Genomic DNA, 13586 nt, shown 5'->3' on the forward strand with positions numbered 1-13586 from the left:
ATAAGGCGGTTTCCGCGCCCGCCCGCCCACCCGCCTCCTACCTCTATGGCTCCACCCACCAAACCTGGGCACAAATCTTACTCGAGGCGCAGAAGTCTAAGGATATAGACTCGTAGCGTTGGAAGGGATCCTCGCGGTCATCTAGTCCAACCCCCTGCAATGCTAGCAGTTCTTTAATTGCTGTGCCACACAGGGTTCCGGCTTCTCTGAAGGTAATAATTAACAGCAACAACACACAAAAGAAGACCCAAGTTAGAAAGAGAATAAACTCCTGGCTTCTGAATTCTCCCTAGATGTTTCCACTGTTTCCTGTGGGCAGCTGCCTCCCTCCGGGGGGGGGGGGGATGGTGCCCAAAGTAACCCGGAAGCCCCCACTTCCTGATTTCAATCTAATTAAAACCATTAAATCTAATCTAAAACGGGTTAAAATTACCTCAGTTTCCTAAGCATCTGAGTTGTGACTTTCACAACTTTCACTGTGGCAACCAGATGTGGCCATCCAGATGTTGTTGGGCTACCAGATCCCCGGGGCCAGTGAGCACTGGGACATTCCCTGTTCTAGCCCAATTGTATCCCCTAATTTGGTCCTTGTAGCCCAAAACACCTGAAGAGCACCAGTTTCAGAGAAGGCTGCCTTACAGTTGCACAGCATCCAGTCTTTATTAAAACATCCACTCTAGGGCTGCAATCCTAATCCAATTTACCTGGGAGTAAACTCAGTTTAATTCAATAGCGCTTACTTCTGAGCAGGCATGGTTCGGGTTGTGCTACAGGTTAGCAGATTTACCATATGTAACTTCCAAAGCAAATTATATGTTTTTCCCCTGTAAAAATGCTAAGGAATATAAGTGACACCATCCCACACCCATATGAAATCATGGCTAATTATAGACTAAGGCTATAATCCTAACCCTGCTTGCCTGGGAGTAATTTTGAATAGATGTTGTTAAAAAAGGTTCAAATTTCCATTCAGCCATGAAGCTCACTGGGTGGCCTTGTGCCAGTCACTATCTTTCAGAAAAAATTAGAGAACCACATATGCCACCTCGAGCTCCTTAATTAGTAAATAAACCTTAATTCTTCATTCAGACTTTATTGGCAGCTCTAAACTGATAAAGGATCTGTGAACTGCCAAATAAGGAACTAGGATATCACATACACAGCCCAACAAGAAGACGGCATACGAATCAATCTGGCTTACCTGACCCAACAAGCCTCGCCCCCCCATGCAAACAAACCCGACTGTGGCCAACCACAGACAACCAACCACACCCTGCCCACTAATACCTCTCACTACCAAAGAAATGTAGGATAGCATGGATGCGGCCCAATCGCCTTCTGAATCCAGTCCAGGAATCAGTGTGTTTTTACAGGAGTAGAATGTGTCCTTTTATTTAAAATGCATCCTTGGGTTATTTGTGGGGCAGAGGAATTGGTTCATATTTTTCCCCCAAAATATATTCCAGCCCTCCACAAGGTCTGAGGGAGTGTGGACCGGCCCATGGCTGAAAAAGTTTGCTGACCCCTGTAGTATAGAAAGAGAACATACCCGGTTGACACTGACACAAAACCCCACATGTACACTATGCAAAAGTATATAAGCCTCAACACCCTACCCCTCTTCTCCCCCAACCTTATACTGTACTCAACACTAATGTCTCACAACAAATGTAACTAATTTGTAAGAAAGACTGTACAACCTGAAAAAAGAGACAAGGCATGTACTTTCGTAAACCAAGAAAATCTTTAATAATTTTTTTTTAAAGGAACTAGAAAACAACTCACCACTTTGACTATGTACCTACAGAATACGTTTTTCTACAGCAGTAAATAAAACTACAACCAATCTGGGGTTAGGATATTCTAGCTAAAGTGCAAGATGATGTTTTTAGCATAAAATCATAAACATAATCACTGGGAGTAGGAAGTAAACCCCACTGAGTGGGACTTAATTCTGGTAACCCATGTGTAGGGTTGCACTGTCACTTTTTCTACAGCACCTGGAAATTTTAGGAATAATATACCAAGGACTTTTGCTTGGCGTGCAGTGACTTCTGGGCAGGCATGAGCCCTGGCACTACTTCTGTTAGAAATTAATGCTGCAGTTCCATAAATACTTACCTGCGACAAAGTCCACTGAACTCAGTGTGACTACTGTATAGGATTGTACTACAATGCTGCCTGCAGCTCTTTGCATAATGTATTTACCCAGGGGCTGTATTCTATTTCACACAGTGGTTGCTTTCTTCTCTAGATGAATGTGCACGGGAATGGGCTACGTGCCAGTAATTTGCAAACGGTATGCTGAATGAATGGATTCAGTTATCAAAGACTCCCTTGATCCCCAAGTTGATGGCACCGTGTCTCGGTATGATTTCCTGCTCTTGCCTTGCCTCTTCCCCAGCAGCCCTGCAAAGCGCAACAGCCCCCTTTTCGGTGTCAGGGTGAAGGATGCCTTCGGGGAGATTAAAACCGCGCGCCGGCTAAATTTAGGAGATCCTGAGCGGAGCGCCGCGTCGCCGGAGGTTTCCCCGCCCCTGCGAGGGCCGAGCACACAATCACATGTTTCAGGTCCGTCGGGGCAGAGTTGGGCAGCCGCCTCCTGGCCCGGCAGGCGTGGACTCCGGGAGCTGCGAGCTGCGATCCAGCCGGCGGCGGTTCCTCCCCTGGAGAAGGCGCTAGAGGTGCGCGGAGCCCTCGCCGGGAGACAGGTGAGGAGCGGGGAAAGATGCGCCGCGGGGCTTGCCTTCGATCCGTGGGCTCCCCCCTCGATTTGGCCCGGGTCCTCCAGGTCTGCCCCTCTCCTGGCTCCGGAGCGGGTGCCTCGCCCGGCCCGACCGGGGAACGGAAACTGGCGCGGGGCGCGGCAGCGGGCGGAACACCGAGCGGCTTCTCATCCGGCGGCGAAGGCGTTAATTTCCGTGACGTGGCACGACGGGGTGTCTTGGGGTCGGGCGGGGGGCTTCTTTGGGGTCCCGCGGGGGTGTGGATCCCCCCCCCCGCGCGCCCCAGTAATAATAATCGGAGTGGGATGGTGCTGACCAGGAAGGTCGACATTTAGGACACATCGCCATGGGCACATGCTTTACACGGGCTATGAAATAGGTAGTCAAGGCTGCTTAAAAAGTTCTAAAGTCGATGTGGGGGACCTTTGGTCCGCAAAACGTTGCGGAACTACAATTCCCATCACCCCTTTTCATTGACTATTCTTGCAAGGGCTGATGGGGGTTGTAGTTTGGCAACCTCTGGCGGGCCAGAGGTTTCTCGCTATTGTGCTAGGAGAGAGGTTCTTGCCCCTTTATTGAATATGTATTCTGGCAGTTCATAGGAAAGGACATTCAACTCCACTGTTTCCTGCTCCATTTCTCCCACCCTCTGCCCCCCATTTCCTCCTTCTGTGTCTCTCTGTCTCCTGTGGCTGTGGACCAAGAAGAATATTGCCAAGGGTTTACTCCGGAATGTTCCTAGTCTTCTTCCCCTAACTACCTAATATTTGGCGTTATATCTTTTTATGTTGGGGTTGCAACTGGGAGATAATCATAGCAAGGGAGGTGTGCCAGGATACTGGACGCTGTTGGCACGAGGCATCTGTAGCATAGGGGTGCTAATTGCAAGAAACACCAGTGAAAGGACTTTTAAGAGCTCATAAAAACGCAAAGTGCTATGCTTCCATCCATTATTCTTATCAGATGATAGAAGCCTGGGCAAAATCCCAGCGCTTTTGTTGATCATTCACTCTAGCACTGTTCTCAGAGATGGGAAGGAGCATTAGGTCTTCCTGCTGTTTACATCTCTAACTCCGTTTGGTAGGAAATGCATGTTCCCTCTTTTAGTGCTGTGCAGTGCATCAGTGCATACTTTCTCAGAAGTTGAGTAAACATGCATAGGATCACACTGTTAATCTTTCTCTCTGTCCCTCCACTTTCAATAGGTAGCACTGTATTTTTCTGGGTTTATTCTCTTCAGGCTGGCTAGCTAACCGAGTTAAAAGGTAAGGGGACCCCTGACCATTAGATCCAGTCGTGTCCAACTCTGGGGTTGCGGCGCTCATCTCGCTTCATTGGCCGAGGGAGCTGGCGTACAGCTTCTGGGTCATGTGGCCAGCATGACTAAGCCGCTTCTAGCGAACCAGGGCAGCGCACGGAAACGCGGTTTACCTTCCCGCCAGAGTGGTACCTATTTATCTACTTGTACTTTGACGTGCTTTTGAACTGAGCTAAATGAGTTACACTGGAGCAATTAAACAGCAACAAAGAATCCCCCCACCCACCCAAAAAAGGGCTCCTTACTGGTCTGTACATAGGTGACATTGCAATCCTATGCCTTTTTACTTGGCGCAAAGTCACCCTTGTTCCATAGGGCTTGCTCCCCAGGAGTATAGGATTGCAGCTGTACTTGTTCGTATTTTAATCCTTTCCTTCCTTCAAGGAGCTCAGGGCTGCATACAAGGTTCTTCTCCCCATCCCTCCTTATCCTTCACAACAATCTTGCCATCTCATTAGTAGGTGGTGTGGGCAACTTGGTGCCTGACTGAGGATTTGAACCTGGGCCTCCGTGGTCCAGTACTCTAACCACGGTACCATGCTGGCTTCCACTATACCCCAAGCGATGGAACAATAACCTAGGAATCTTGCCTCCTGCATCACTGCCCCTTTCCCTCTGGGCTTCTGAGAGCCAGTGTGGTGTAGTGGTTAAGAGCAGTAGACTCGTAATCTGGGGAACCGGGTTCGCGTCTCCGCTCCTCCACATGCAGCTGCTGGGTGACCTTGGGCCAGTCACACTTCTCTGAAGTCTCTCAGCCCCACTCACCTCACAGAGTGTTTGTTGTGGGGGAGGAAGGGAAAGGAGAATGTTAGCCGCTTTGAGACTCCTTTGTGAGTGAAAAAGCGGGATATCAAATCCAAACTCTTCTTCTTCTTCTACTTCTTCTTCTTCTTCTTCTTCTTCAGGCACTGTAACCAATCAGAGAGGATGGGGTTTAGGATGAAGGAACGTGACTCTTGTGCCTGCCTCTTGAATTTGCATTCACGGTTGCTTCTTCCTTCCCCTGCCCCAGACCATGGCGGCTCTTTTGAAGAGTCTGCTTGCAGCATCGGAGAAGGCAGCCTGCATTGCCCAGCTGTGCCGCCAAGAGGAGGCACTCTTCAGCTTGCTCATTGAGGAGAAGAGAGGGGTGGACAAGAACAAGAAGTTCCTGCAGGACTTCAAGACTTTGGCCGACGTGCTGATCCAAGAGGTTATCAAGCATGATGTGGGGCAAAAGGTATCTGCTGCGGGGAAGGGGCCCCATCCCTGTAGGATACGTAAAGAAGGGTTTAATCGCAGGCCAGAGCTAGGGGAAATGTAGAAGGGGAAAAGCTCATAGCGGCTGCTGCACTTATCCTCAATTGCAACCCAGCAGGACCTGGGATTGAGCTGGAACCATAAGACTATCGGAAGCTGCCCTATACTGAATCAGTCCATCGCACCATCTAACTCAGCATTGCCCACACTGGCTGGCCTTGGTTCCCATGAGCTTCAGACAGGCTCCTGTCCCAGCCCTGCCAGGAAAAGCCAGAGATTGCACCTGGGACCTTCTGCATGTGAAGGAGATGCGCTGTCGCTGACCTACGGCCCTTTGCAGTGGCTAAGCCACCCTGCTCCCAATGGTTGTGAAAGTGGGGACAACCAGGTGCCTTCATCCTTCACCTGTTGGAATAATAACAGCTCACATCTATAAAGTGTCATATATTGCATGGTCTTTGCATAATTTGCCCAGGAATCCTCAAAATTACTCTGTAAGGCTACCTTATGAAGGTAGGCCATTATTACTATCTGCAAATTAGATCGAGAGAACAGTGGCTTGCCTAAGAGTTGTGAGGTATAGAGTGTTAGACTAGGACCTGGGAGACCAGGACTCAGATCCATGTAGCTCCTTGGGTGACCTTGCACCAGTTTTCCTGTGTCAGCCTATCCCACTTCACAGAGTCACTGTGAGGATAAAATGGGGGGGGGGGGGAGAGAACCAAGTACACCTGCTTGAGCTCTTTGGAGGAAAGGCAGGATATAAAGATACTAATAAAACAATGTCATCAAATGGGGCAGGGAATTTTTTAGGCCATAACTCAGTTTATTAGACACATGGGAGTGCCTGTAGAGAGGATTCTTTCCCTGGGGTTAAGGGAAGAATTAGATCTAGCCACAAGCCTGTGTGTGTGTGTGTGTGTGTGTGTGTGTGGTTGCCCAACCTACTAAGGACATTACAGAATGCAGATATGTCAGAGCAGGACCAGCCATTCAAATAGTGCTAGTGCATTCAGGAGAAAAGTCTAGGTTATTATTACTATTTTAAATACTCCATTCCGTCAACACACACACACACACACACACCAATTATGAACTTAAAACATAAAAGCCCTAAAGGGTTAAAGAGCTAAAAACACATATGAGAAAATGAACTTGAAAATGAATTACAAATTGTTCAAAATTCTGTCATAAAATGAACGTAATTTATGTTCAGTTCACCTGACAATTATGGAAGCTGCTCTCACGTGCGGTTTAGAGATATTTGTCCTAATTCCATGAACATCATTAAACCAAACTAATCCATTCCAAGCTCTGATGCACAGCTGTCTCTTTCTGATCCAGTGGGAACTGGGATGACGGGGCAGAAAGACCAAAATAACCTTCTCTTAGACCTGACTCATTAGTGTGACTAAGCCACTCTCTCTTCTTCCTTTCCCCTTCTCCATTGTCGGCGCTACCAGTTTCCAGAATTACAAGATCATATCCGCGGTGAGGAGTCCAACAAATTTGAAAATGGCCTCGGTGAGTGATGGCGTCCTTAAGTGGCAGGGAGAGGGCAAATTTTTATTAATTGCTCTATCAAACTGCTGGGCCTCTTTCTCAGCTTTATCTTAATTAGAATCATTGGCTGTGCCATCATCTTCTGTTGCTGCACACTCTGATGTACCTTATGCTTGAAATTAGACTCCGTTTTCTATTCCTAAAGTCAGTTCTCCCAACTCCAGGTCCCTTTTGTTGCCCGCAAAAGACTTTTCTGAACCGCACTTGACCTTTTTTATTGGCTACTGTTCTTCTAGGCTTATATTTTTCAAATCTACAGTTTCCCCAACAACTAGTCATCTGAGGAACCCCTGTGCATTACCCCTTGTAGTCTCTCTGAGATGTGTTTAGATCAAGGGTCGGCAACCTAAGGCTCATGGGCCACAAGCAGCCCATGGCAGTCGTTTTACCGGCCCGCAAGCCGCCCTCCAAGGAAAAGCCCTCCAGCAAACTAAATTTTATTTTTTGGGACTTCTAGGAGAGACGGTGGTGGTGCAGGTTTGCCCCACACAACAAGAAACTGCTGCCCTGTTGGAAAAAGTCCTTGACCGGAAGCAAGCGGCAGCCGAGCTGCTGGCTGCAGCTATTCATCAGGAAGTGGTGCTTTCAGACCCAGCGCTGGATGATGTGGCTGTGACCATCTCCACAGAGAGCATGGCTGTGTGGATTGATCCCATAGGTAAGCCATGTGTCATGGGTGGATGTTGGATTGAGCACTCGATGGGGTCGGGAAATAAGAGTTTGGACTCGGTTGGGCAAGGGGATCTTCCAGAGGATTTTTGCTTGCTTGCTTGAATGTATCTCCGTGAGGGTGTTTTCTTTTTAGGGGGTTGGTGGTAAGTTGCTTTGAGTTGCCTTGGGCAAGAAAACTCAACCAATAAATTATAACAACAACAACACAGAGCCGTAGCTAGTGGGGATCTAGCCAAGGTTTCTGCCCTGGATGAAGCTTCCAGAGGGGCACCATTGAGGCCCCTAGCCTCCCAGCATGTCTGGGCTTCAGCTGGAGAGAAAGATGAAAAAGAGCATCCACAACCTCCTTCCCCTTTCCCCATGAAGCTGAAGAAGGCTTATTTACAACACAATTTCAGGGAGAGGGAGAGTCGGAAAATCTGGAGATACTGATTGGCTCTCCCCACTGAAGCAGAAGATAGGATCCCCTGTGGATTTGCTAGTGTGAGAAAGAAATTCTGGAGAGGTGTGTGAGAGCATTTTTCCTGCCAGAAGCAGTTCCCTGGCAAGTGCTGGTCAGCCTGGCTGCATTAGGATTGTAATGGAAGTCTACTTTAGACTTGCAAAAAGCATTTCTTCACCTTACCTGGAACCTAAAATGACTACAAAGTTATCATTTCCTAAAATGAGTAATCAAACAAAAATAAAATTGAAAGGAATCTTGTTGATGCTTGGGAGTAAATTTACACGTCACAACTCATTGAAAGGGTTTGCACAGAACCAAGAGGAGGGGTGGGTGGCAAAAAACCTCAAAGAGGGGAATTTTTTTTTTTTAAGGAAACCAGAGGGTCTTGGCTGATGTTATGGAAATGCAATCTTTTAATAATCCTATGACCAAATAAATCCAATTCAAACCCTGACCTCAGATAGACAATTACTGCACAAGGAAGTTCTACTTTTGACAAACAGTTTGCTTTTACTGGAAGGGATGCTCGTTTTCCCTTTGGTCATACAGTCATAATACCTCTTAGGATTCCTTTGAATTCAAATAATACATTGCCTACTTTTTATGCCCTTTACGAATAAATGTGTTGAGGGGTGGGTGTGTTTGTATGTATGTATGTGTATGTATGTACACAAACACACATCTGGGGGGGTTGGGCGCCAAATGGGGTCCCTGAACAACAACAACGTAAGACAGGAAAGGGATAGCCAGTGTCGAGTTCTCAAGACATTCTTGGACTGCAGCTCCTGCCAGCATGGCCAGTTACTGGAAATGATGGCAGTTCCTCGACATTCGGAAGGTGGCTCGTTGGCTACCTCTCACATAGGAGTTAAAGGTAAAGGTAAAGGTATCCCTGCCCGTACGGGCCAGTCTTGCCAGACTCTAGGGCTGTGTGCTCATCTCACTCTATAGGCCGGGAGCCAGCGCTGTCCGCAGACACTTCCGGGTCACGTGGCCAGTGTGACAAGCTGCATCTGGCGAGCCAGAGCCACACACAGAACGCCGTTTACCTTCCCGCTAGTAAGCGGTCCCTATTTATCTGCTTGCACCCGGGGATGCTTTCGAACTGCTAGGTTGGCAGGCGCTGGGACCGAATGACGGGAGCGCACCCCGCCGCGGGGATTCGAACCGCCGACCATGCGATCGGCAAGTCCTAGGCGCTGCGGTTTTACCCACAGCGACACCTGCGTCCCTACATAGGAGTTACTTTTACACTAAATCAGACTATTGGTTTGTCCAGTCACTGTGTACTCTGATGGAAGTGCTCTGATGGCAGGCATCTTTTTCTGCTGCCCAGTTCTGCCTCTGCTCCCACCCCTGGCCTATGGCCCTTGGAAGGGAATGCTGGAGGTTCCTCAGTCCAGGAGATTCCAAGGCTTGAACCTTGGAGGTCCCATAGGTGAAGCATGTGCTCTCTTGCTTTGCTGCAGTTGTTGGGACAGGGAACCCAGGGGATACAGCTTCTACTATCCTCCCTCTCTGGGGACTACTAGCTTTTGGCGAAAGTTAGCAGAGATCCATTCAGCCACCTCCAGCTCCCTTCTCACGGCCTTATACCACCAGGCCCAAGTACCATATTTGTCCTCCTAGCCCAGTACTGTCTTCTTCAGCCTCTGCCAACCCTGGTGCTCTCCAGATGTTTTGAACTACCACTCCCATCATCCTCAACCAGCATGGCTGTTCTGATTGAAACGAATGGGAGCTTTACTCCGAAGCACCTGGGTGGTGCACCAGGTTGGCAGTGGCTGCTCTGCTCTGACTAAAAATGGCTCTCCATACATCTGACTAAAAATGGCTCTCCATACATCTGACTAAAAGTGGCTCTCCATACATACATGCATACAAACACACATACCCCTCAACACATTTATTCGTAAAGGGCATAACAAGTAGGCAATATATTATTTGAATTCAAAGGAATCCTAAAGGAGAATGTAAGCCGCTTTGAGACTCCTTAGGGTAGTGATAAAGCGGGATATCAAATCCAAACTCTTCTTCGTCTTCTCTCCAGGGTCTTGGGCCCTTAAAAATAAATAAATCAATAAATTTTGTTAGAGTTTATAGAGAAAAATACAAAGCTTAATATCAAATGTCTTTTTAACCCAACGTTAGTCTAAACAAGATAAAAACGTAGTGAAAAAGGACAAAAAAGAAAAAAGAGAGAGAGATAGGGAGAAGCTTTAAAAAGCTGTAAAAAACAGGTCTTTCCTTCACCTGCTACCTCCTTTTTTACCTCCCTAGCTGGAAATGCTAAGGAATGGACCTGGGACCTTCTGCCTGCAACGTCTGGGCTCCAGACACAGCTGCCCGACACTTGGGTGAGACCCTTAGTCCATCTCACCCAGTGTTGTCTGCATTGGCCGGCAGTGATTCTCCAGGGTTCCAGCAGTGGTCTCTCCAGGCCTACGTTAGGATGCTTGGGGTTGAACTCGGTACCTTCTGCATGCAGAGCAGGTGCTCTGCCACTGAGCTACGGACCTTCCGCCAAGAAGGGGCCCTTCTGCTGCCCATTTCAAAAATGGCAATTCTGCCGTGAGGAGGAGCTCTCTGAGCCTTACTCTGAACTTCCTTCACCAGACTTGGAACTGGCGATCTCACGGGTTCTCTCTCCTCAGATTCCACCAATCAGTACATCCGTGGGCGTGGAGATGTCCTGCCTGTGGATGGCATCTACCCCTCAGGGCTGCGCTCGGCGCTGGTGCTGATAGGCGTATACAACCGTCACTCAGGCGAGCCTGTCCTGGGCATCATCAATGAGCCCTTCTTCCAGGAAAAGCTACCAGCACGCAGGTAACAGCACCACCACAGGGCACTCTTCCACAGGTGGGCTAGCCCATTGGGTACCCATCAGCGCATGCTGATGGAAGAGGCTTGACCCAGACTCACTGCTGTGAAGCTTCGCTTTAATCCATGTTTCATCTAGAGAAGTTGTTGCTTTTCAATTCCACTGGCTCAAGTGGGGAGGCTCGGCATCAGGGCCGTCTTTACCCGGGGGTGCAAGGGGTGCGGGGCACCCGGGTGCCAAATTCTGGGGAGTGCCAGGCACCCGCCGCTGAAACCGCCTAAGCTCTTAACTGTCTGCCTGTAATGAAATAATAAATAATTTTGATCAAGCTGATATTCAAAGCCGGCCGCTGTGGCCGCCTCCACCCTGGCTGCTTTCTCCTCCCCAGAGTCCCTCCCTGCATGGAGAGGCGTTGCTCTCTCGCCCACCGTCGGTGCGGCTTCTGTGTCCCTCTTCTCCTTCCTCCTCCTGGGGAGCTTTTAAAAGCACCTGGATGTGAAGCTGCACGCCTTTGTGGAGCTCGGGCACCCGGTTCTTGAGGGACAACAGCAGCGAGACTCAGAGGAGCAGGATGCCGCCGCTGCCGCCATGGCCTCACCTGCAACCACGGAGAAGTATATCTTGGGGGTAGACTTGGGCAGCACTAAATTTGGGGGCACTGGGCGGATCTTTGCACCCCGGCGGCACATCTTCTAAAGACAGCCCTGCTCAGCATTATCAGCTGATCTAGCCCATATCTGCATATGAACTCCGTCTCAAGCCAGGTGTGTGTCTCAGGGATAGAGCGCATCTTATGCAACAGCAGGTCTAGATGCCACCCCCAGCATCACCTGCCTGAAACTCTGGAGAACCCCTGCCCATCAGTGGGGACAATCCTAATCTAAATGGACCAAGTGTCTGGCTTGGTATAAAACTACTTGCTGTGTTCTTAATGCATACCGACTGCACCCGTGCAGATACATCTTGCTACATGCAAGGAGTGTACAGTGCCTCCAAAAATTCCAGCTCTCAGCCTGGCTATTAAAAATACCCTGCTGAGCTGATTCCAGGGCATTTTGTCCCATCCCTTAGAATAATAGAATCGTTGAATTTTAGAGTTGGAATGTACTTGGAGCTCATCTAGCCCAACCCCCTTGCTCAAGACAGGGTCTAAAGGGCATCCTTGGTCGTCCTCTTATCCCAGGCCTCCATCCCAGTTGTGTTTTTCTTTTCTAGCAATCAGTGTGCTGCAGCCTCTCACTTTGGCTTTCCACTCACACAGCACTGACGACCACCTCATTCATCTTCCTTGAATCAAGGTTCTTGTTGGGGATGGGGAAAGCTCTACGTGGGGCTGCCCTTGAGACTGACCCAGAAACTCCAGCGGGTGCAGAATGCTGCAGCGAGACTCCTTACAGGGTCTTTGCTGCGAGATCACATTCACCCGGTGCTATACCAGCTGCACTGGCTCCCGGTGGAGTACAGGATCAGGTTTAAGGTGCTGGTTTTAACCTTTAAAGCCCTATACGGCCTAGGACCCTCGTACCTACGGGACCGCCTCTCCTGGTATGCCCCACAGAGAAACTTACGGTCTTCAAATAAAAACATCTTGAAGGTCCCAGGCCACAGAGAAGTTAGGCTGGCCTCAACTAGAGCCAGGGCTTTTTCGGCCGTGGCTCCGATCTGGTGGAACACTCTGTCACAAAAGACCAGGGCCCTGCGGGACTTGTCATCTTTCCGCAGGGCCTGCAAGACAGAACTGTTCCACCAGGCCTTTGGCCAGGGCACAGCCTGACTCCCTCCCTCTGCAATCTTCGCAGAGCTCTGGCCCAATGGTTGCCAGTGGCTTGAATTAATTAATTTTATAATGGATGATTTTAGAGTGTTGTTTGTGCTGTACTTTTGTACTGTTTTATTGTTGTTAGCCGCCCTGAGCCTGGCTTTGGCTGGGGAGGGCGGGATATAAATAAAATTTATTATTATTATTATTATTATTATTATTATTATTATTATTATCATCATCAATTGGTTGCTGTCTCCACCAGGTCCTAGCGTGGCATGACTCTCTGGTGCTTTTCCTGGCTAGCCTTCTCTGACACGTCCCTTTTTTTTGCAGGTGGCAGAGCAAATATCACTGGGGCATCTCCTACGGGGGCACCCGCCTGAGTTCGCTAAGCCGGCCCCAGCTGCGGACTTCCCCTCGTGTGGTCCTGAGCAGCAATGAGAAAGTGGCGCTGCAGGAAGCCCTGACTCCCCTGTATGGGCAGCAGCTGTGCTTTGCCTCCGGTGCCGGGTACAAGATGCTGTGTGTGGCGCTGGGGTTGGCCGATGCCTACGTCCTCTCGGAGGGCAGCACCTTTAAGTGGGACTCCTGCGGCCCCCATGCCATCCTGCTAGCCCTTGGCGGAGGCATGGTTGACCTTTCGGAGGCCTTGAAGTCCTGGCAGGCTGGGCAACGCAAGCCGCTACCGGAACTGACCTACAACAAGCCTGTGGAGGGCGCTCTGGGTGCTGAGCGCTGGGCCAACCAAGGAGGGCTTGTTGCTTACATCCACCAGGAGCATCTGGAGGCTGTGATGGCCACTCTGGCAGCTGCAGCAAACACCTTCTAAAGCTCCTCCTCTTCCTCCCTCCAGGGCATTTTCATCTCAGCACCCGGGGAGGAAGCCAGTCTCTGGGCAAAGGGCCCCAGCTTCCTCACCTACCAAGGGACCAGTCGGTTACTGACAAAGGCAACACACCTGGATCAGCTAAGGTTGTACCTTTGACTTCTGGCGTTTCTGTGCCCTGTTTCCGCCATGTTCCAGTGGGGAGGAGCAG

General features: G+C 49.5%; 1 protein-coding gene across 3 annotated transcripts; it reads left to right on the forward strand.

The window, feature by feature from the left end:
- Positions 1-46: 46 nt before the first annotated feature.
- Positions 47-13468, forward strand: INPP1 (inositol polyphosphate-1-phosphatase). Of its 3 annotated transcripts, XM_083427660.1 has the most exons (7): positions 47-212; positions 2255-2711; positions 5057-5263; positions 6747-6807; positions 7304-7504; positions 10618-10792; positions 12883-13468. In XM_083427660.1, the coding sequence occupies exons 2-7, from the start codon at positions 2313-2315 to the stop codon at positions 13376-13378; spliced, it is 1539 nt and encodes a 512-aa protein (XP_083283786.1). In that variant the 5' UTR covers positions 47-212; positions 2255-2312; the 3' UTR covers positions 13379-13468. The 3 variants fall into 3 exon arrangements, with proteins under 3 accessions (XP_083283786.1, XP_083283787.1, XP_083283785.1); XM_083427661.1 differs by lacking the exon at positions 2255-2711 and having other exon boundaries at positions 51-212; XM_083427659.1 differs by lacking the exon at positions 47-212 and having other exon boundaries at positions 1670-2711.
- Positions 13469-13586: the final 118 nt, after the last annotated feature.

The sequence above is a fragment of the Podarcis tiliguerta genome (assembly GCF_965153285.1).
Source record: "Podarcis tiliguerta genome assembly, chromosome: 2".
In the NCBI taxonomy this organism is placed as follows: domain Eukaryota; kingdom Metazoa; phylum Chordata; class Lepidosauria; order Squamata; family Lacertidae; genus Podarcis; species Podarcis tiliguerta.